Source organism: Cavia porcellus, unplaced genomic scaffold, assembly GCF_034190915.1.
Source record: "Cavia porcellus strain 051 isolate PalLab524CR breed Dunkin Hartley unplaced genomic scaffold, mCavPor4.1 scaffold_11, whole genome shotgun sequence".
Taxonomy (NCBI): Eukaryota; Metazoa; Chordata; class Mammalia; order Rodentia; family Caviidae; genus Cavia; species Cavia porcellus.
The window spans coordinates 26,746,656-26,769,557 of NW_026947494.1; the positions used below are offsets into that span (position 1 = coordinate 26,746,656).

The 22,902-nt window shown below is 42.4% G+C and overlaps 1 protein-coding gene across 6 annotated transcripts in view; it reads left to right on the forward strand.

Annotated features, from left to right (window-relative positions):
- The window catches only part of Pdzd2 (PDZ domain containing 2), a 370,241-nt gene extending 355,418 nt beyond the window's left edge, over positions 1-14,823 (forward strand). For all 6 annotated transcript variants that reach the window (XM_063258033.1, XM_063258030.1, XM_063258032.1 and 3 more), the window contains 4 exons: positions 844-945; positions 1,861-2,131; positions 4,667-4,801; positions 12,159-14,823. In XM_063258033.1, coding sequence (XP_063114103.1) covers positions 844-945; positions 1,861-2,131; positions 4,667-4,801; positions 12,159-12,325 — 675 coding nt within the window. In that variant the 3' untranslated portion in view covers positions 12,326-14,823. The remainder of the gene's footprint in view (positions 1-843; positions 946-1,860; positions 2,132-4,666; positions 4,802-12,158) is intronic.
- Positions 14,824-22,902: the final 8,079 nt, after the last annotated feature.

Genomic DNA, 22,902 nt, shown 5'->3' on the forward strand with positions numbered 1-22,902 from the left:
TTGACTCACATCTGATGTGTGAGTGAAGGATGTTAAAATTTAGAATTAGCCGTCTGACGTTTTGATTTTAAAATCTTTTATTCTAAAGTCTTTGCTTCCAACAAACAGTCCTCTGTTCCTTAACCCTAAGATGCCACTAAAAATATCCTAATCCCACAACAGGCTGGAAGTTCATTTTCAATCCTTTATATTTTTAATGTACTGCACACTTTATGATGGCTGGTTTATTAACTGCACCTGAAACCCATAACCGGAACACAAGAAGTGGGAGTAGAAAGCAGATGCTTCAGGGTGCTTTTCCTGGGATCTTGGCACTTCGCATTTTGCGCTGTTGAAACTGGTTTTGCTGCATTGTGGACCCAGAGTTACACTTGCAAGGCAGGCGCTTATGCTGCTGAGCTAAATCCCCAGCCCCGCATGCTCTAGTCTTATCCAGGAAGGCATCGTGGTGCCTCAGATGGTTTGCAGATGTGCAAACTTCTAAGAGCTCCCTGCCCATCCTATTTGTGCACCTCTTCCCCTGGGCTCCAGCTGCACCCTCAAACCTGCCGTTGACACACTGTCCCGAGAGGCACAGGATGGCTGAGCCGGGGCTCCACTGACGTTTCTGTGAGAGCTGGACAGTCACTGGGAGGATTTAGCTCAGAACTTTTCACTGTTTTTTGGTTTGGTTTTTGGTTTTTTGAGAAAGTCTCATTATGTAGTTCAGGCAATCCCCCTGCCTCAGCCTCTCGAGTGCTAGGATGACGGGCGTGTACCACCATGCTGCCATGCCTAACTTAGCGCTGCTCACTCTTGACATAAGGCAATATACAGTAATTTTTCCTTGTTTCTCCTTTCTAGAATAAAGAAGATATTTGCTTCATAGTGTTGCATAAAAAAGAAGGCTCAAGTCTGGGATTCAGTGTGGTAGGAGGGACAGATGTGGACCTGAAATCAGTCATGGTAAGTGACAGTGTCATTAGGCTTTCAGGAAATCACTCTTTACTGGGCTGCCAAATGAATTCCAATCAGATGAATTCTGATCAGAGCATTCAGTGACTGCTAGGTTTTGTTCCCTGTAACAGCAGCGAATGTAGTGCATGTTTTCATTGACAAAAAAAGAATGTTCTGAGGATATCAAGCTTTGGGGTTCTTAGGGCGTTGTTTCGGTACTGAGGATTAAACCCAGGGGCACTGTACCACTGAGCTACATGCCCGGCTCTTACTGTTGCTTCTGAGACAGGGTCTCACTACAGAGTCCATGTGACCTCAGACTTACTATGTAGGTCTGTCTGACCTCAGCATCCCGAGTGCTGGAATTACAGGGGTGCACCACCATGCCTGGCCCCCAGCCTTTTTATTTATGTCTTGAGACAGGATCTCAGTAAGCTGCCCATGCTCAGCTTCCTGAATAGCTGGGATTACAGGCATGCCCCATCACAGCTAGCAAGATGAGTATTTTTAACATATGGCTGACCTGATATGGGCCAAATGCCAATACTTATACAATACTATACCCTTCTGGCTAAACTAAGCACTAGAAAAATGAGAATCAACTGACTAAACTTGTATCTACTTATAAAAGAACTTCTTTGGCCATCTCCATCAGACAAGGGCAGGCTTCATTCATGTCTGTCTTCAATGCATGCCAGGCATGTATTAGTCACTAACAAGAAGCAGTGTGAAAATACATGAGATGCTGGTGTTGACCTCTGTCACCCCACACCCACACCCACACTGAGCATGTCACCAATAAAGCAAGGATTTGTACGATCAGGAAATCTGAACTGAGACTGTTTCTCTGCTACAGAATGTGGGGACCCCCTCGCAGTTACTGGTGGTCATCAGTGAATTTAGCTTTCACTTTCTCTGTCTCAGATCCACAGGGTGTTTTCTCAGGGGACGGCTTCTCAGGAAGGGACTGTGAGCCGAGGGGACTTCCTTCTCTCTATCAATGGTGCCTCACTGGCCAGCTTGGCCCAGGGCGATGTCCTGAAGGTTCTGCATCAGGCACAGCTGCACAAACAGGTCCTCGTGGTCATCAAGAGAGGGAACAGCCAGCCCAGGCCCTCCATCAGGCAGGAGCCTCCCCCGGCCAACGGAAAGGGTTCACTAACCAAAAAGACTGCCACGCTGGAGCCTGGCCCTGGTAAGACAGCAGCTTAACCACCAACAGAGAGATCCTGGGTACAAGAGAAAAGAATGGGAAATTCGTGGGTCAGAAAAATTAAACATAATGAAGCCTAGTGTTTGGGGATGCTTCTTAGAAAAGCAATGTTACAAATAATTTTTTTTTTTTTTTTTTTTTTGTCTTTTTGAGACAAGGTCTCTATGCAGTTGAGGCTGGCCTTGAGCTCACTTTGTAGCCCAGGTTGGTGTCAAACTCGCAACAATCCTCCTGCCTCAGCCTCCCAAGTGCTGCGATTACAGGCATGAGCCACACGCCCAGCACAAATAAATTCTTAAACGCCCGTAATACTTAAAGCCACACTGTTGAAGACTTTAAATAACTGCCTCTCCAAGTCTCCTAAGAAGGAAGCCCTTTTCTAGTTAACACCTTCTAGTTATGACATAAGTGGCTGGTGAGTAAAACAAGAGGCTTTTCTCATAGGGAGAGCAGTCTTGGAGCAATTGCAGACAGAGAGGTGTCCTTAGAAACCATCAAGCTAGACTCTATTTTAAAAGAATTTAGGAAATGAAGGGGGCAAACATCTTTTTGTGTTTGAAAACAAGAACTGAAGCCTTCCCAGCAGAGAACTTGCTAGACAGGGGCTCAGAGACAGGTTTTCTCTGTGGCCTCCAAGACAGACTGCCTGGAGCCTGAACACCGGAGGGCTCAGCTCTGCCACACAGGCTGACAGCGGCCTTCCAGGGCCTCTACCCCCACATTCAAAAGCATTCGGAATGTGGCTCTCTCCAGCCTGGCAGGCAGAGTCTGGAGGTTTGGGTTGGATACAGCCTTCCAGGCTGGGTGTTTTGTTCCGGCTCAGCACTTCACCTCCTGACGTCAGGGTAGCTGAATGCCTCTGTACTCAACAGGGCTTCACTGTGGCTTGAGCTATTTGTGAAGGCTTTGCTGAAAAACTGCTGAACAAATGAGAAATTCTTGTCCAAATGCCTCTGCAGTGGCACAGGGATGCTTCTGCTGTTGGGTCACTTCCTGCCCTCCAGAAAGCAGAGGCTTCCTGATAGAGGGGGCTCCTTGGTCCCCAGCCCTAGCTCAACTGTTGGTGCATTTTCACCAGCATCCTGGGAACTCAGTGTATCCAAGGAAATGTGTGATGCCCTATCCTAACTACCTCCCTGGCATTTGAGACCCAGGAAGAGCTCTTCCTGTGATACCATCAGACTCTGGCCTAGGACCAGACCCTGCAGTTACTGAGGTGAAAGTCCTTGAAGGCTTAAGTTTGCTCCTGGTCCATAATCCTATTCTGTGTGCTGCAGGTTCATCTTTTGCATTTGTGTTCCTTACCTTACAGACATGTTAGAGGTACCTGGAAAGCTTTGGGGGCAAGGAGTCTCGCTTGACTTGAACTCACTATGTAGCCCTGGCTGGCTTCAAATTCACAGCAATCCTCCTGCCTCAGCCTCTGAAGAGCTGGGATTACAGTAGGAAATTTCCTCAAAACCCTCATGTGCAGGACATTTCCCTGCTAAATGAGGGACATTGAGGAGTGAGGACCAACATTAATAACTTTGTGACACTCGCAGAGGATTCCAGGAGGCAGCCACAGTTCAGAGCCACTACCTAATAGGCCTTTTTCTGTTCAATAGCAAATCGCCTATTAAAAAGTATGCCATTCCCAGTGTTAGTATTTTTCTGATTGTGTGGATTCCCTTTTCTTAAACCACATTAACAGACTGATCGTTTATGTTCAGAGATAATGATGGTCACTCCATCCTCATCTCTAACAAACATGTTAAGTAAGCAACTTGTTGCTTTTGTGGACCTTCTCCTAAGTCCCAGGCAACTGAAGTGTGCCTTTCCACACAACTCTTAACATTCCTGGCTGGTACAACACGTAAGTCAGGGAAATTAAAAGGCAAACTTAGTCTCTCTTTAGCCTCCAGCCTGGCCTCTCCCAACTCCTATGCAGTGGATGCAAGTTGGTTACTGTAGAGCCAGCATCACCATGGAAACATCCCCCTTCCCCACAGTGGAGCCAGATGCCAATAAAGGGAGCCAGTGTGTCCAGAGAGAAAGGTCTGAGAGTGGCAGGCTGCGGGGCACAGGAGGGAGCTCTGCCTGGTCCCAGGGTGCTTCCCAGGCAATTGGGACTCTCACACAACACTAGCCACTTCGGTGCTGCTCACTTTGGTACCAGATTGTGATACCCCACTGCTGCAGTCGCCAGGCTTGGCAGGAAGTTGCATTTGTTCTCCCGGTATGACTTCCGTCCTCTCTGAGATGTGGGCCACCAGAATGTGGCATTTGACAAGGGTCATTTGTCTTCTGAGGATTTCTGGGCACAAAAGATTTTCCTTGGCTACAGAAAATGCACAGGAATGCAGAGGAACACAGGCGGCTCTGTACTGAGACCAGCTCTGATGCTGGCCTCCAAGGTGGAAGCGAGGGGACTGGAGTGCCAGGAGACCCTGGTGCGGGGGTGGTGTGTGGGGGGCCTGGACAGGCAGCACATGAACAACCCTTTCATTTTTGTCTTGACCCACACTGTCGCTGCAGGGCGAAGCGGAACGGCTCACGATGCTCTGTGTGTTGAAGTGCTGAAGACTTCGGCTGGCCTGGGACTGAGTCTGGATGGAGGCAAATCGTCTATGTCTGGAGATGGACCCCTGGTCATTAAAAGGGTCTACAAAGGTAACATCCTAGAAAGCCATCGGCTGCTGCCTGCTCATTTTCCTTATGTGTCTCAATGAAAATGAGTGCCTTGCATTTGGGAATCGACCCTGTGTTTTAAAAATGTATTTTGTTGTTGTTTTTGAGACAGCGTCTCACTGTGTAGTTCAAGCTGCCCTTGAATTCACTATGTAGTTGAAGCTGGCCTCCAACTCAACTGTGATCCTCCTGCCTCAAGTGCTGGGATTATAGGCATGTGCCACTACACCCAGAAGGAATGTAATTAATTTTTAATGCTTTGTGATATGCAGGGTTTAATCCATATCTGCCTGTTGTGTTTTACACATACTAAAAGTCATGTCCATGTGACAACCCTGTCAGGTAACAGTGCCATCAGATGCAGCAATGAGGAACACTTAGTCCCAGATCTCCCGAACTTAAAATACTGGACTGCAGGACAGGGAGATGGCAAGAGAATCTCCAGGAGTTCAAGGCTAGGCTGAGCTACACAGCAAGACCCTGTCTCAAAAAAACAAGATGAGAGGTAAACAGGTGTTACTAAAATGATTAATATGAAATCTCTTCCTGAACTGGGAGCCAAGTAGAGGAAGTGGGGAAATCTGTATGCAGAAACCCAAGTAAAATGCCAGCATGTTCGCTGGAGCAAAGATAAGCAGCCCACCAGACCGAGGCATGCTGTCCGAGTTGTTAGACCGCGTGGTGAGTCTGGAGCCTCTCTTAGTGCATCCAGAGCCACTGTCACCATCCAGTCACCAGCACCGCCTCTGAGACACCCTACCTTGCTCCCCCAAAACCTACCCTGCTGGTCCTCCACCCTGGACTGTGATATCTGGACTAGTTCTGTCCTTACTTGTAGCCAAGTAGAGCATATCAAGAATAAATCATCCTTCCCATTATTGTAGCTGAGTTGAAAGATCAATAAATCTCTATGGATTGAAAGTAGAAGTGTGGCCCCCGTCCATAAGCAGGAGCGGAGAACTGTGGATTAACGGCTGGGTCTTCAATCTAGGACCAGGACTGAATACCGGAATTTGAGGGTGACTGGACCCAGGCGTCTTGTGGTGCGAAGGGCTAGACTAGGGTTGGACGGGCTGTGCTCTACAGCTTAGAGGTGGCAGTGGGACAGGCTGGCTGCCCGTGGCCACACCGGAGCAGAAGACAGGCGTAAGCAGGCACCAGGCCCCTCCTGGGTCTGGACTCAACAGTACCAGGGCAGAAAAGGCTCCAGGGTAAAAAAGTTAACAGCTGTGAACACTGAGCCACCAGGACAAGCTTGAGCAGGATGACTGTCACGGACTTGCCCTCGCCAGGGTCAGCGCCTGGACCAGAGTGCCTGAGGGGGCCCCTGCAGCAGACCCGGGGATCAGGAAAGCCCTTTACAAACTAAGGAATGTCATCCAGAAACAAGCCCAAGAGGCCCTTCAAAGGGAGCACGTAGACTGTTCTCTGAAATGCACAAAGACACGTTCTCTTAGTGCAAAGGAAGTCAAATATATTTGGGAAATTAATGAAAAAAATTTAAAAGTAGACTAAATCCCTATGAAGATGGAATATGTAAAAATAGTGATGGAAGAGAAGAAATAATTTAAAATGCCCCACAGAGAAACAGAGGTAACTACCAAAGGATAAAGAAGACAGAGTTCTAAAAGGGAAAAACAAGAAAGAGGATATGTTTGTGAAACCATGAGGGAAAATTCTTTTTCCCTCAGAATTTGACAGAATTTGACAGAACTAAAAACAACAGGATCCACAGACTGAAAAATTACATGAAAGGCAAAACAAACTGAATTTTATAAAAACTCACACCTTGCTATGTCACCATGAAGTTTCAGAATATAAAGAATAATACAAAATATTTTGGGCAGGGTTTTGCTATAGTTCAGGCTGGCCTTAAATTGGCAGTGCTCCTCCTGCCTCAGCCTCCCAAGTGCTGGGATTACCAGTATGTCTAATAAGAACATTTAAATAGCTAACTGAAAATTCCTGTTGCTCACAAGGGTAATACCATCAGACTGACGGTGTACATGCCAAAAACTAACAGTAACATCCCTGTATGACTGATGGAAAATTCCTGTCAGCTTAAAACATTATACCCAGCTAAACTATCATTTAAACTTGCCAGCTAAGTGGAAATACTTTAAGATGTACTCGGGAAGAAAGCTGGAGTCGTGCTCAGTCCCAGACACAACCCAAAAAGGTGTCAAAAGGCTGTGAAACCCAGGGCTTCTGCCGGCTACAGTGGTGGCGGTGGTGGCACTAGCTGGGCAACCGGCAGTAGTTGCAGCACTGATCAGAGAAGGAACCCCTCAAGGGGTGAATGTCTTCCAGCTCTGCCTCCCACAAAGCGAAATACAGTGAAAGGGGCTTTGGGGTAGGGGACTTCTTTCCATAACCCTAGACTTACCTTCTGACAGGCACATTTCTCCTGCTGACGCTCACCCTCGAGTGGCTCACTGTGTTCACTGCTGTTAACGCAATGAGTTAAGTTTCTGAGCAAGGTTTTCTCTCTACCCTGGTAGTGGCTGAGTCCAGACCCCGTCCTGTCCTGTCTTCTGCTTTCTACGCACATGATCGGTACTAAGTGACTTCATCTCCAACAAGAACATGGCCAGAAATCTGGAAATTTTTATGTGGATTAGGAAAAAGAAGCATCTGTTCCAAAGACAGTGTTCTAGATGTTCTCACTGACAACCTTGACAACTTTTGTCTTTTGCAGTTTTTTATGCTGAGAATTAAAACCAGAGCATCACATACTATCACTACACTTCAGTCCTAATCCTGCTGTTTCATTCTATGAAAAGACAGTCAAGGCCAGGCGTGGTGGCGCATGCCTAAAATCCCAGCACTTGGGAGGCTGGAGGATTGCTTGTAAGTTCAAGGCCAACCTGGGCAACACTGCAAGACCCTGTCTTTAAAAACAACAAAAAACACATATGAAGAAAAGTATAGAATCCTACTAAAGAACTAAAAGAATAAAAATTCATACTCTTGAATGTAAGTCCTTCTGAGTATTACATGAAAGGTCCCTTCTTCACTCTTTTTTAGAGACTAGGGAATAAGTCTCTAAGACCTAAGAGTTTATCTAAAGATTTTATCTCTTTGTTTTGTTTGAGCCCAAACTGGCCTCCAAGGAACTCATGGCAATCCTCCAGCCTCAGCCCCCAAATGTTGGGATTATAGGCATGTGACATTTACCTTGCATCTCATACTTACCTTTTTTCTGTTCACTTAGTTTTCTTGTAGCTGGGATTATAGGCATGTGACATTTACCTTGCATCTCATACTTACCTTTTTTCTGTTCACTTAGTTTTCTTGTAGCTTTTAGTTAAAGCAGCAAAAAAAATACATCAATAGAGTTGAGCTTTCCTAATCTGAAATCCAAAACTTTTTGATCATATGGCTCAGAAAATTTCACAGTTCAGAGCATTTCAGGTAATTTTAGACTAAGGATAATTAGTTAGTGAAACCTATGCAAATACTCCCAAATTTGAACACTCTGGATAAAGGATACCCTGCACTAATTTTTTGCAATAGGTCTAACAATAATTTTTTGAGTAATGAACTAATTGTCCTATTTCCCTTGTGCTTTCTTAAAGGCAAGCAAATGTATAATGAAAAAATTAGTCAGTAGTTGTTTTTAACACCTGATGAAATACCAACCATCTAGTTAACAATGAGAACTTAGTGCAGTTATATATTTGGACTGTTTTTTGAAATGTTTCTCCTTTCCCCTTTTGACCAAGTAAGTCAGCAGACAATAAGAAGAAAATAAAGGGTATAAAAAGTAGAAATACAGGGTTACAGTTTGCCATTGTTAGAGAATTGCATCTTCTTCCTGATTACTTCCTGGGGGTGGTGGCACACAGCTATAATCCTAGCACTTGAGAGGCAGGATTGTCACAGGCTATGTAGTGAGTTCAAAGCCAGCCTAAACTGCATAGTGAGACCCTATCTCAAAAAAAGGGGGGGCTGGGGATTTAGCTTGGCAGCATAAGTGCCTGCATTGTAAGCACGCAGCCGTGTTTGATCCCTGGTATGAAAAGAAAAAAATAAATATAATACCCTAACACCATGCCAATTTGAAAAGTTTACCAAAGCTTTTGAGTTTGTAATTAACATATAGGGTTCAATGAAATTTCCTACATAACCAACCACATGCTTTAAAAAAAATATATCCTGTATTCTGAGATGGATTGTTAGCCAATTTTATCATTGTAGGAACACTGTACTTATGCAAACTCAGGGAGCTACAGAACTGATTGAAATGCTATGCAACTGTAAAAGGATTAATATAGAGCAAAAAAAACTTGTAAGCAAATATAAAAATACAAGTGCTGACTGGAAGCTAATCTGCAGTGTCTTAACAGTGATCAGAATAAAGAACTATAATTAATGACAAATATGCAAAATAAGGAGAAAATTTGGGTAAAGGAAGCCAATAGACAATTGACATTTCAATCTGGCCAAGAAACATTGAAGATGCTCGTTTGTTAGTTTGCAGGGTGAAAATTATGACAATTACAGTATTATGAATTATTTAAGTCTTGTTAGCTTAGCCAAAACCAGGAGATGTCGTTAATAAGCTACTTGCTCTTTCTAGAGGAGTACGTATATGTTCATCTGTATGGTGGTCCTCACTAACATGGGAGCAATGGAAGAGCACACATTTCTGTCTGTCATAGAATGCTAGAGAAAAGTTTCATAAAAAGGAACAGTGTATGGCAATTAAAGAATAAATTAGACCTTTACATATCAAACAAGACCAGTACAGGTATGGTTGGTGCATGCTTGTAATCCCAGCACTCGGAAGGCTGGGACAGGAGGATTGCTTTAAGTTTGAGGCTACCCTGAGCTATGGAGCTAGTTCAAGACCAGCCTGGAGTACACAAGATCTTGTCTCAAAAACTAAAACAACAAAAACCACAGCGTAGAATAATAAGCCGAATGTAGACTTCTACATTGTGATACTAATTATTAACTATAAGAGTCTGTGCCAAATAAAATCTACACAAGACATTTTTGGGCAAAACCATAAAAGCTGTCTAAAGTTTTTTGTTTTTGTTTGTTTAATACAGTAAATGAAACCAGGGATATAGCTCAGCAGCATAAGCACCTGCCTGGCAAGCACAAGGTTGCAAGTTCAATCTCCAGTACCAAAAAAAAGGGAAAAAAAATTACAGTAAATGGAGACAGGCATTCTGTGTCAATCAGTTAGGGTTAGTTGGCCTCCTGTAAGAGAAAACCTAAAATAGTCGTGTTTAATTTCTCTCTCACGTAAAGCCCAAAGGCTGGCACCACCTGTGGTCTGCACAGCATAGACTATTTCCTAACAAATTTCCATCTGCTTCATCTCACCTTGATCCTTCTGACGTCCCAGTGAAATAAGCTAGATGCTGTTGTCACCAAGGCAGGCGAGGAAGGATGAGGTACAGAGAATATGTAACTTGCCGGGGTTACAGACTCGACCAAAACCCTGATTGCTCTCTGGGGTGCTTCTTACCAGCACATCCACGTGGGCTGGGTGGAGACACCTGTCCTGAGACCCAGGGGACACTCCCTGTGAGCCTCTCTGCTTCATCTGAGCTGCCATGAGCCTTCGGTTAACATTCTAGACCAGGATGTCAGGTGTGTGCTGTCACAAATGTAACAGTGTTTCAGGTCTTTTAAGACTCTATCTTGAGAAAACAATGACTGTGATGAAATCTTCACTGCTTTTATGCAGAGCCGAGAGGGTGAGGCCTTCTTCCTAACAATAGTACCCTTCTGTATCATGAAGCTGGCTCTTATCAGCTGGGTTGGATGTGAACCTAGCACTTTCTTCCAGGTTATGTGTTTCTATTTCATCACATTTATAATCAGCTATAATTACATATATGCAAATGCCAAATATTTAATAACTTTAAGAAATTTAAGATGAAATACATGTTTCTGCCCAGTCTTTTTTGAGATCTCAGATTTCTACTTTCATTCTTTGGAATTTTTCTTTCAGTGCTGTATTTTCCGGAAGATGCCTCCTTAGCCAATATGCCTTTATTCTTCACTGTGGTCGTTTTCATGTGTATGTGTAAGAAAGTGAACAAAGGCTTTCAGCGCTAATAATTTGCCATAACCCACACAAAGCTGTAATGTAAATATCTGAAGCTTTGTGTTAGTAACAATGAAGTACCCTCCACTGTCACTGATCAACAAGGAATCACTGCGTCTCAGAACTCAAACTTCAGCAACAGCTGTTAATTGAAAAACTGAGCCTGTTTTCCTAGGTTAACTGGCTATATGGACTTTACTGATTTTCTCTGCCCACCTTTCTGCTTATTGTTCTAACTGATTTATAGTCACTTAAGTCTCTGTTAACTATATAGATTGAAATTATCTTCCTATGGTCAGTTCCTTTGTCTTGCTTGTACTTTGGCAGGAAAACAAATCTGAGGTTTTTTTTTTTTTTTATATAGTCCAGCTTATTGTTATGGATATATGCATTTTGTATCTTAAGAAACACTTCCCTGTCTGAAGCTATGCACAACAGCACATGCCTATAATCCCAGCTGCTCCCAGGACTGAGGCAGGAGGATCTCAAGTTTGAGGCCAGCCTAGACAAATGAGTGAAATTCTGTCTCCAAAAGATAAAATAGTTGCTGTCTTGAGTATTTTGACTCAGCAATGAGAAAACTAATACCCAAAGTTAAAGGAAGAAAGGTTTATCTGGCTCACAGTTTGTAGAGGAGTCGGTCCATAATCAGCTGGCTCCAAGGCAGGGTTGCATGGCCGAGGGGCATCTCAGAGGTAAAACAGTTCACACAGGACAGACAGCAGTAAAGCAAGCAAAGGATTTTAGCAGGTTTTTTGTTTGGTTCTTTTTTTTGCCCCTTTTATATTCTGTCTAGCTATTGGAATTAGGGTGGTGCAAAACCAGTCAGTAGACTGATTTAGTAATTATCCTCCCTTAATCCATGTAATCTGATTCACAGTACAATACTAGAAATTTTGGGGGGACATCTAGACATAAGCTGTAACAGTTGCCTATCTTAAGAATTTGGGCTGAAGGCTGTTCCAATGGCAGTGGGTTATCAGAACTTATTAACATTAGTGTCACTAAAGTTGGTATACCACCCCCCCACTACTAAATATGACTGGCTTAAAAAAAAATAATAAAAAATTTGGGCTGGGGATTTAGCTTAGTGGCATAAGCACCTGCCTGGCAAGTACGAGGTTATCAGTTCAATCCCCAGCACAAAAAATAAAAACAAACAAAAAAAAAAGCATGTCATTTAGGGATTGTTATCATTTGAATTTTTAGTTGGACATTTTTTTTGTACTCTATGAAAAATGCCAACCCCTTATTCTGTATTTGTTCCAACAGGTGGTGCAGCAGAGCAAACCGGAACAATAGAAGCTGGAGATGAAATTCTTGCTATTAATGGGAAACCCCTGGTTGGGCTCATGCACTTCGATGCCTGGAGTATTTTGAAGTCTGTTCCAGAAGGACCTGTGCAGTTAGTAATTAGGAAGCATAGAAACTCTTCCTGAATTTTAACAAGAATCACCTTTTCTCAGTTCTCTTATTTTACACAAATCAAAATGACGGTTGAGGCAACAAACAATGTGTATAAACGAGGACTACAAAAATCCCCAAGTTTGTATTTATATACAAAATCTGCCCTATTGTGTTGCAGCAACAATGAAAGCAAACTCCAGAAGTCGTGGATCACCTGGGCTGGGGGTTCATTTTGTTCCAGTGCCTGTCCCCTCCTTTTATGTCTGCAAGGGGATACAAGAGGTGACATGGCCTTCTTCTGAAACACCTAGCTACACCTCCTGCCCCATCTCCCAGTGTATAATCCTGGTGAGTAGGAACCTGAGGGGTGACACAAACGTCATAGCTAATGAGACTACAGTTTCCTGTAATTTTGTAAGTAAATGAGACACTGCTCTTGGGCACATTCAGTGGGAAGAGGAGCTGTAGGTAGGTAAGTAGGTATTTCCCTGAAAAGAAAAAGAAAATGAATAATGACCTAATCAGTAGGCTGAGCTCAGGAATTATCCCAGAACTGAAAAAAGCAAAATACAGAAAGCAGTATTTTCTAATGAGTGTAATGTACAATGTATGGATGCAGCGTTCAACTCAATGAGTTGACTATGATCATTTTCTGTTTCTGCAAATTTAAGTCATATGGCTCTTTTACAGAATAACAGTCCCGACAGCTGTGAGCTTTGCTGCTGGAAGGAGCAGGAAGTTCCAAATCTAAAAGCACCTTGCATTTAGTTTTCTAACTGGTCTTGAGTAAATGCTTCAATTCAAGATTAGTCACAAAAGCAGGCCAAAATTTTCAGTCACTGGGTCTCCATTTCTACATCTTACGCACTCCACTTACTAATTCAAATTTCAAAAATCAAGTATCTTTTAAAATCCAAACTGCAAAGTGTAAAATAGTCCTCTGGGGAGACTTGTTTGGATGGCTTTCCTCCTCTTCCTTAACACACTTAAGTAATGTAACTTGCTAAGTAACAGATCTCTCTTTCCTGACCTGGTACAATGACAGAGCTCTGCAGTGACTGAAAGTTTCTGTTCTCCTGCAGATTGCCGTGACTCAGGCTGCTTGTGAAACTCCCGATCACCATTAGCTTCTTCAAAGTGGCCAGCCCCTGTCACAAAGCTGACTTTTCTCCCCTCCCACTCTACCTAAATTCCAAAGCCCCACAAGCTTGGTTTACCAAAATGTCGTAAGAACAAGGAAGAAAAACAGGGTGAGTCAAAGTTAAAGGACCATGCAGTATGTACAATCTGGGTGGCGCAGGCCAGTCTGTTGAGTCCTAGAAATAGGAGGGGGATTGCATTTGTCATACCTGAACACACGATGCTAAGATTTTATGTTGGCAATTTCTTTACATAACTCACAGCGATGTCTATGGCTACATGCCTTGGACCATGGTAATACATGAGCTGTCACCTTTGTACATCATTTTTCTGAGTGACCAATCCTGCTAAATATCTATGGAGCTAGCCCAGAGAGGTCCCTCAGATGGGGGTGAAATATCTGGCTTATCTGAGCCAGATTTCTCATTTTTCAACAGGTTATACAGAGGAATATGTAGTTCAGGAGTAGCTAGAAAAACCTGATTTAGCTTCTACTTTTCATTGCAGTTACAGGTAGGATACTATAGGAAGTCAGTGCAAGGTGCATGCTGGATTTTTTTCAAGTCTCTGGGGTCAGTTTCGTGGTTTCTGCTTTTTTGCCTAAACGACAAGAGTATCCGACATTTTGAAGTCAACCCTGAACACCGATTTTTCCTCCACTCTTACAGCTATGTCTGTAAGAAATTCATAGTCATGTGATCATACAGGAATTTCTAGAGCAAAATGGAGCAATGGCAGGTCGTCTATGTCCCTAATCCTCGTATCTGAAGAGTACAGGGTGGATCTCTGGCCTACTGTGCTGTTAAAAATCAACCATTTCTGCAAGATCATGCCTTGCCCCCGGCCAACAGGAGGAATAAGGGAAGAAGCAAAAACTAAACTGTCTCTGACCCTGAGATAGAGAGCTATTTATTTGTCTTCAGTGTTCAAGGCATGACTAGTATTTCTAATTAGTCTAATAAACTCCCACACTTCCTGAAGTGAACACTAATGGTATTGTCCTATTCAAACTTCCATTGTTTTTTTTTTTTTTTCTTTTTTTAAACTGGTCAGTCATTCACAGTAAGCTATGAGGGTAAATATGTGTTTAACATTGTAAATTGTAGTTGCAAGAATATACCGTGAAGGCTGAGGAGCCTGGGTTTCATTTCCATCCTCCCACAAGCATCTCGCTGAATTGTACGGTTGACTTAATTGGCACCACACCTGTTGTATGATAGTATAATTATCCTTTATTTATGTAAAATGAAATGCCTTATATATTAAAGAGTTAAGTGCAATAATATGAAATAGCCTGTACATTTTAAAATGTTGTTGCCAAGTTATGTAAATCCACATGTGTAAACAACTTTTTTAAGTAATTTAAAAAAATAAACTGCCTACTACTTGGTTTTCATTGTTACTCATTTATAGAGTAATATCAAGATGAAATAATGTCAGATGCTACCTAGTTACTATGTAAATAGATGAGTGATACAAAGGCAAGAAAACTCAAACCAGTCACCTTTCCATTGGCCACATTCAATCTTGACATAATCCACAATCAATCTACCTCTACGATCTTACACATCCAACTCTCACTACAGCTTCCTGGCCTCTGGTCACTTCCTCGCATGACACAGTCTTCAGCAAGCCCTCTAATCTCCTGAAAACTATCCACTTTCCACCCTTCTCTGGATTAGCTTTGTGGTGGGACACGGCAGTCTGTGCAGCCCACATGCTTAGGGCTCTTGCTCCACTGACCAGTCTTTCCACTGAAGCCTGGATTCTTCCCACTAGCCACCACCTTGGTTCCTATTCCCCTATCCTACAGAAAAACGCCACACAGGAAGATACAGCCCTAAGTTCTTTCCAACGTCTACTGGACTTCGCATGGTTCTGAGCAGTTGTCAGGTCTTTCCTCTCGTTTTTCACAATGATTATGTTCTGCTTTTCTCAGAAACCGTAAGTACTTATACCTTCCTCCTCACACCCAGGCAGTCTGAGGTCCTACTTCACAGAATGAAATCAAGCACCCAGTTTACTTAGTTTTTAGGGTTTTTTTTGTTTTTGTCTTGTTCATTTTTATCGCTACCGGGGATCGAACTCACAACTGCACACTTGCAAGGCAGGTGCTTATGCCGCTGAGCTAAATCCCCAGCCCCAGGTTCTTTGGTTTTAAGATGCAGATAGCAACTTACAGGTAGCGTGAGGAGAAGGAAAAGGGTGCCTCACAGAAACCCAAAAAAAGCGGCACCCGACACGAGCTCAGTCAGAGCAATGGGATTCCTGGCTCCTCACCCTGCACCCTCCACTGTAGGCTTCCACAGTGACTTGTGGCTCTGTCTCGGCCACCCACCTAGCACCCTTCTCCACCCTCAAGCGACTGTCAGCTAGAAACCTGGGACTGCTGCTCCTCGTAATTTGGGCTCACATCATATCCCAGAATTTCCAGCATACAAGCTGCTGCTTAATTTTTCCATATAAATCCCAAAGGCTGATGAGTGCCTCCAGTCTGCCTATACTTGGCTAAAGCATTTTCCCAGGAGAGCTGTTTAAAGTACTCCCCCCTGAAAGCCCCTGAAATGAACAAAGTAGGAAACTAGATCTAAAATATGGAAACAGCCACTAACCCATTCCATGAATTCGGGAAACTATATTATGTATAAGACGTAAGACCAAACTGAAGGAGAGCAATTAAAAGCAATACAAATCTGCCTGAATGAGACAAGAGCATCGCAGGCATGAAGCAGAGTTCTGAAGAAGACGGCCAAACCCAGTTCCTTCAGAAGTGGATGCAGGATGCGCCTGATCTGGAGTCACCTTCACGCCTCAGCATGCTGGGGAAGGTGAGGTAGAAGAGGAGAGCACCTGGATTTTCCCTGGTACCTAGCGGTCAATCTGTCTAAGTGGGTCAAAGGAGCAGGCAAGAAGTCTGGTCTGAGGAAGCCTCCACCAGACAGCACCCTGCAACGCAAGGCCTCAGCCACTCCTAACAGATGAGCTGCCAGGCACCACCACCCCGCACAGCCGCCGCCTGCTTCCCACCAAAGAGCCCCATATCCCAGGCAAGACTAAGAACAGGTGCTGTAAGTGGGGGTCCCTCTAGGCCTCAGGGGTGAACTGAATGATGCTCAAACAGTGTGTAAAGGATCCACCCCTGACCAAGCTAAAGCCTGACACCAAGCTCAGAATTCCCATAATCCTACTACACTGGATTCTTTATAAAAGCTCTGCCTTTCTGAAAAAAAGGGGCAAAGAAAAGCAAGAAAAAGGCCTGGAGGGAGTGGAACAGTGTGAAAAAGTGCTCAAGTGTGCTCAGACACACAGCTGAAAGAAAATCACAGTAAACAGCCACATAAAACTTGGCAAAAATCAGTGGGGACAAACCACCACCTGCATCACCAAGACTAATTTGTTACAATCTGAAGGAGAAAGCAGCAGGTCACCCGAGGGCTGGGAGAGCCCACCAAAATCAATACAATAGGAAAGTCAGAAACCCAGTGGACAGCAGAGCAGGAATCTGAGCAGAGCTCCACCTTCTCACCATGGGCAGCGTCAACTATGATGCAGGAAGAAAGGGCTAAGGGAGGCTATGAACCTGCAAAATCCACACTGAGCAAAAACCACCAATAATACAATCCTGACTGAGCACAATAGAGCAATTGAGCACAAAAGCTCAACATAGAACAGGAAAATTGGTTCAAGAGCTGGGCCCACATAGTGGCGCATGCCTATAATCCTAGCACTCAGAAGGCTGAGGCAGGAGAGTCAGCACAAGTTCAAGGCCACACCCGGCTTCTTAAGTGAGTCTGAGGTCAGTCTGAACTACACAGTGAAACCCTGTCTCAAAAAATAAGTAAGTGAAGAGTAAGAAGGTTCAGATAAAAGGTGAAGAGAGCACATCTCAGAAAATTAGCTGCCATATTTCTAAACACTTCACCAAATCAGACAAGGACTAGAAAATAAGGCTGGCCAATCCAGCTCTCTTAAAAAGAACAAGAAAGGGGGCTGGGGATTTAGCTCAGCGGCATAAGCACCTGCCTTACAAGTAGGCGGTCCTGAGTTCGATCCCTGGTACCGATAAAAAGAAAAAGAAAAAAAAGTGTTTAAAAAAAAAAAAAAAAAAAAAACAAGAAAAGTAATTCATATGAGAGACAGGAGACACTGTAGAGCAGTGATGACAGCCAACAACCAGCTACAGCACACATGCCATAGGTTCTCCGGCACTGCTACAGTCTCAGTTCCCACAACAATTTACTCAAACACACACACACACACAAAAGACAAATACAATCCCTGTAGACAACAGCACACCAGAGATCTACCCAGCAAAGCAGTGAGAAATGTGGCTCACTACCGCAAAACAAGTAATACTTCAAGAAAATAACATGAAACTATGACTGAATAACTGAAATTAGAAAAACTCAAATTTTTATTTAAACTCAGGAAAAATTAAATAGTTAAAGAATCAACTAGAAATATTCTCTGAACAAACATGGTAACACCTATGTGAAAGATAAAAGGGAGGAAATATTTAAATGTCAGCACAAAATAAAAACTCATGCAAAACTGACAATTACAGAAAATACAAGATTAGTCCCCCAAAGAAGAAAATCTAAAAAAGGGAACAAAATAAAACTTTTTTAAATTTCTGGAAACTGACACTGGAAATATTTGACAGTAATTAATGAAAGAACATATCGAAACCAAAACGAACTAATAACAGGGAAAATACTGGATAAAAAATCCCATGGGTTAGACAGGCAAAAAAACAAAACATTCATGAGGAACAGAAAATCATATTACAATAATCATCCATGTTTCACAGCAATGTTTTAGACCAGAGCATATTCTTTAGTTACTCAGAGACAATGTGACCCAAGAATTTTACCTAACAAATTAAAGCAGAAGACCACAAACTGTCGCCAGCATACAGAACCTCAACTTATATTATTCTCACACGCCCTAAGGATCTACTAACAAAGGATCGAGATAACCAAAATTACTGAAGTGATGAGCCCTATATACAAGACCAAAGCATAGACTGTGGCACATAATGACTCCATGTTCTTACCACGCAGATGCACCACAAGTACATGTGGGGGAAGAATGCAAAGAGTGTATAATACAGGTCTTTTCAGCTGAGTATGGTGGCGCGGCCCTGTACTCCTAGGACTCAAGAGGCTGAGGCAGGAGATGGCCACAAATTTGAGGCCAGCCTGAACTACAGTGACAGCCTGTCTCCAAAACAGAAAAAGTAGTCTTTTTCAATTCTGTTTTAAGTAATCCTACTAGTGGCATTGTACTGATATTATTTATACGAGTGCTGTGAGTGTTAGTTTGTTTTGATTTTTTTTTAGATGAAAAGTAATATAAAAGGTAAAGTTCCCCTCTGTAGAAATATTCTAACTCTGTAATCCCAGCACTCGGGAGGGCTGAGGCAGAAGAATTACTGCCAGTTTAAGGCTAGCCTGTGCTAAACAGTGAATTCAAGGCCAGCTTGCAATATAAAGTGAGACTGTCTCAAAAAAAAAAAAAAAAAAATCAACAAGACATGGGAAAAATAAATATTCTTTTTTTTAAATCGGATACTGGGGATCAAACTCATGACCACTTTAGGCACTTACACTGCTGAGCTAAATCCCCAGCCCGAAAAATTAATATTCTAACAAACAAGGAACTAAAACATTACCACCCTACAACCCAAATAAATCACAGGATCTAAGAATTCACCAACAAGGCTGCTAACACCACAAAATGAGTTATATGACTCCCATACCCATGAAGCAGCCTTACCTACACAAATACGAATCTAATTAAGTATCCAGCCTTCTTGGGAAATAAAGACATCAGGGAAACATGTTAAATTATGCCACACAGAAGGCAACCATTAAAATCTCAACTTTGGATAATGCCACAGGACAAATGATCCAACTTCTTCAACTAATATTGTGCAAGAGAAAAATAAGACAAAGACTCTATAAGATTAAAGACACTTAAAAGACATATCACTTGAAAAAAGAAAAAAACTTGCAAAGCTAGCAAAGACATATACTGGATCAGAACAAGCATTTACTACCAGAGATCAGAAAGACTGGAGTTGGAGGAAGCCTCAGCTTCTGGTACTGGCAAGGTTTCATTTCCTTACCTGAGTGACAGCTATAAACACATCTGCCTTCAGTAATTTATTAACCTAGGAGTTACCATTTGTATTTCAGTTTCAATGAAATTTTGAGAGACATTCATAACCCAATTTTCATTTGTTAATCATATCCTCCTCCAAACTGATACACATACCTCTGACCACAAGGCACATCTCTTCAGTAGTACAGTTAAGATCTCCCCCAAATCCTAGCACTTAAGAGGCTGAGGCAGGAAGACTACACAGTCAAAGCCAGGCTGAGCAACCCAGCTGTTTTCTAAATAAACAAATGAAAATAAAGCAGAATATTAAAGAAAAATCACATGCAAACTTCAGAGACCAGGAAAACCAACAGCATCACAAACACAGGGTTAAGTCCTTGGAATTAACACACGAAAAACATCAATGCCTATTAGAAAAATGAGAGAACATGAATAGGCAATGTGTGAAAAAAAATACAAATTACAAAAGGAGCAATGATAACCCCTCAACAATTAAAACTTACTAATTTTCCCCTATTAATCTGGCAAAGGCTAGGACTGACGATACCGTCTAGAACGTAGGGAAGACAACTTTGGCTTTATCTTCATGTTTTCAAAGTACATTCTAAAATTAGGCGAATATAAAAAACTTACAACATTATTTGTAATTACAAAAACTGTGAGACCAAATGCCTACTGATGGGAGATTCAACTAAGCTACACAATGAAACCATTCAGAACATTACTCTGAGAGCTCCAAAACACAAATGCAAAAAGTAAATTGTATTCATGGAAGTCATATACCCACCACTGTTCCATCAGTAACTACCTATACAATTGTAACCATGGGCTGAGAAAGTGTGCATGTCAATTTAATGAAACCATGTTACCATCAACAGCCTGCAAGGTTATGCACATTAACACCACCATCTGACATTCGTTCATAACTTACACAAACCTGGCATGTCATCCTGGACCCAAAGGGCTGAGGTGAACTGCAAACTGCCTCAGGTTGTCAGTCACCTTGATCTGGATGAAACTGAAGTAGAACAGTAGTATCTGCCATATACAGTAAATTCATACAAGATGGGAAAGTCATAATTAGAAATTCAACTCTACAAATACCTCAGATAAACTTGTAACTGGTGATTCCCATGCTGCTGGGGCCAGTGTAGCCATGCCCAGCAGTCTCGGACTTATCATTAAGCTGTGTGGTAACAGGTGGCAGCCCAATGCTACCACTGAACCACTCAAAACACCACCCCTCTTCCCTTTCTTTGGGTGGTAACAAAATGGAAGTGTTTATTATGTTTTAAAATATTACTGCACCAAGCCACTTGTGTGGTGGCACAAGACTGTAATTCCAGCACTTGGGAGGCTGAGGTAGGAAGGTCTTTTAGAGTTCAAAACCAGCCTGGGCTACAAAGTGAACTCAAGGCCAGCCTGAACTGCATAGCGAGACCCTGTCAAAAAGAGGGAAAAAAAAAAAATACTGCACCCACCTGTACACCTGTTCGCAAACAAGGGGAAGGACTGAGTGCGAGAGTGAGACAAAAGTCACTGAGCAATCCTATTTCAGCAGGCAGGGCATTCTTGGCCACCTGATATATGCCATGCTTCTTTCCTCTAAAAACACAGTACATTAGGCAATTTTTTTTTTAACTCTCAAAAGATAGTTCATGGGGCTGGGGATTTAGCTCAGCAGCATAAGCACCTGCCTTGCAAGCAGGTGGTCGTGAGTTCGATCCCTGGTACCCATTAAAAAAAAAAAAAGATAGTTCACCTTTACTTAGTGTAACTATTTTATATGTTTCTGAGTTATCTGCCTCATTGGTAATCTAATTAACTTTGTAAGAACTTAATAAATGAATCTGATGCTGTCAAAAAAAAAGTGGAGGGGAAAGGGAAGAAAACTGAGATACGTTATGTACATTTACCAATTCCCCACAATTAATGCAATCATAATGTACTGCAAACATGCCAAAAGAAAGTATGTAAATTATACCAAGAATGTTCCTTTAATCTTTGCACCACTGTAAGTTTTAGGATGCTTCATGTTCTGTTCTGTCTGGAGAACAGCCCCCTACTCATGTGTGATTAAGAGGGGAAAAACTGTGGCTGGAGGTCATCACTTTACTCAATGTAAATGCTCGATCACTTTGGGATCAAAAGCTTCAACAATTACTAGATCGTGTTATACTAAGAAAATCAACTTCTGTGGGTCTGTTCATGTTAAATGAAGATCACTAACTAGAGTTTGGGGAGATTAAAATGAGATATACAATATTTTCCTAGAACAAAAGCACACAGTAAGTTTCTGTTAGGACAGTGTACTGCATCAAATTATTTTTAGGAACTCTCATTAATTTAACATATAAAGAAGCCAAAAGGAAAAGATAATTACTAATTCCTTGCTTGTTACTTACTGTAAGTTTCATATAAAAATGCAATGCCTAATTTTTTTGTTCCAGTAACTTTTTTCTTTCCGTTTCGGGGATCGAACTCACAATGTTGCGCTTGCCAGGCAAGCGCTTATGCCACTGAGCTAAATCCCCAGCCGTACGGTAGCATTTAACTAAAATGACATGAGTGTGAGGAAATAATGCTCCTACCACACAGAACTATTTCCATGAAGACACCTCATTCCTGCTTTAAAGGAGACTTCAGAAACGAATGTGTTCTGGGTAACAACTGCCCCTCCCAATATGACAACCTTTCCCCTGCCCTGACTGCAGAAATGGTAGTGAACAGGGATTACACAGGCACATCTAAGAGTGTACTCTGCTCTCATCAAACCCCCACACAAGTGTGGGCCAGCACCTTTCCCCCAACACGGCAGCATCACTGCTGCTGCTGCTGAAATGATCATCCTAAAATATTCATTACTTCATTTCTAATGTCTTTTTTTTCAAAAGCATAACAGTAAATTTTCTCTTGATAAGAAATTTCAGTATACTGGCATCAAATTTCAGTATTCATTTTATGTGAGGAAACTCAGTTTCTATACCTAATTCCAGCGGTATCATTTTTGGAGGAATAGGAAGTTATTTTAACAGACAGAAAAGTATTTTTCTATGTATTAACAACACAGCAGTTGACAAATCTCAGCCCATGCACAGCTGCCTATTTCTATGAACTTTTAGTGCAAACTGCAACAAAGCTCACCCTTTATTTGTAATGTCAATGACAGTTTTCATTCAGCAGAGTTGACTGGTTTGCAACAAAGACTGTATGCAGCTCACAAAATACCTACACCAACTGGTTTTTTAAGAAAAAGTTTGCCAAACTCTACAATAAAGTATTACAGTGAATTACTAGGTAAGAAAGCAAGCTGAGGACACAAAAATGCAAATGACATGCTTGC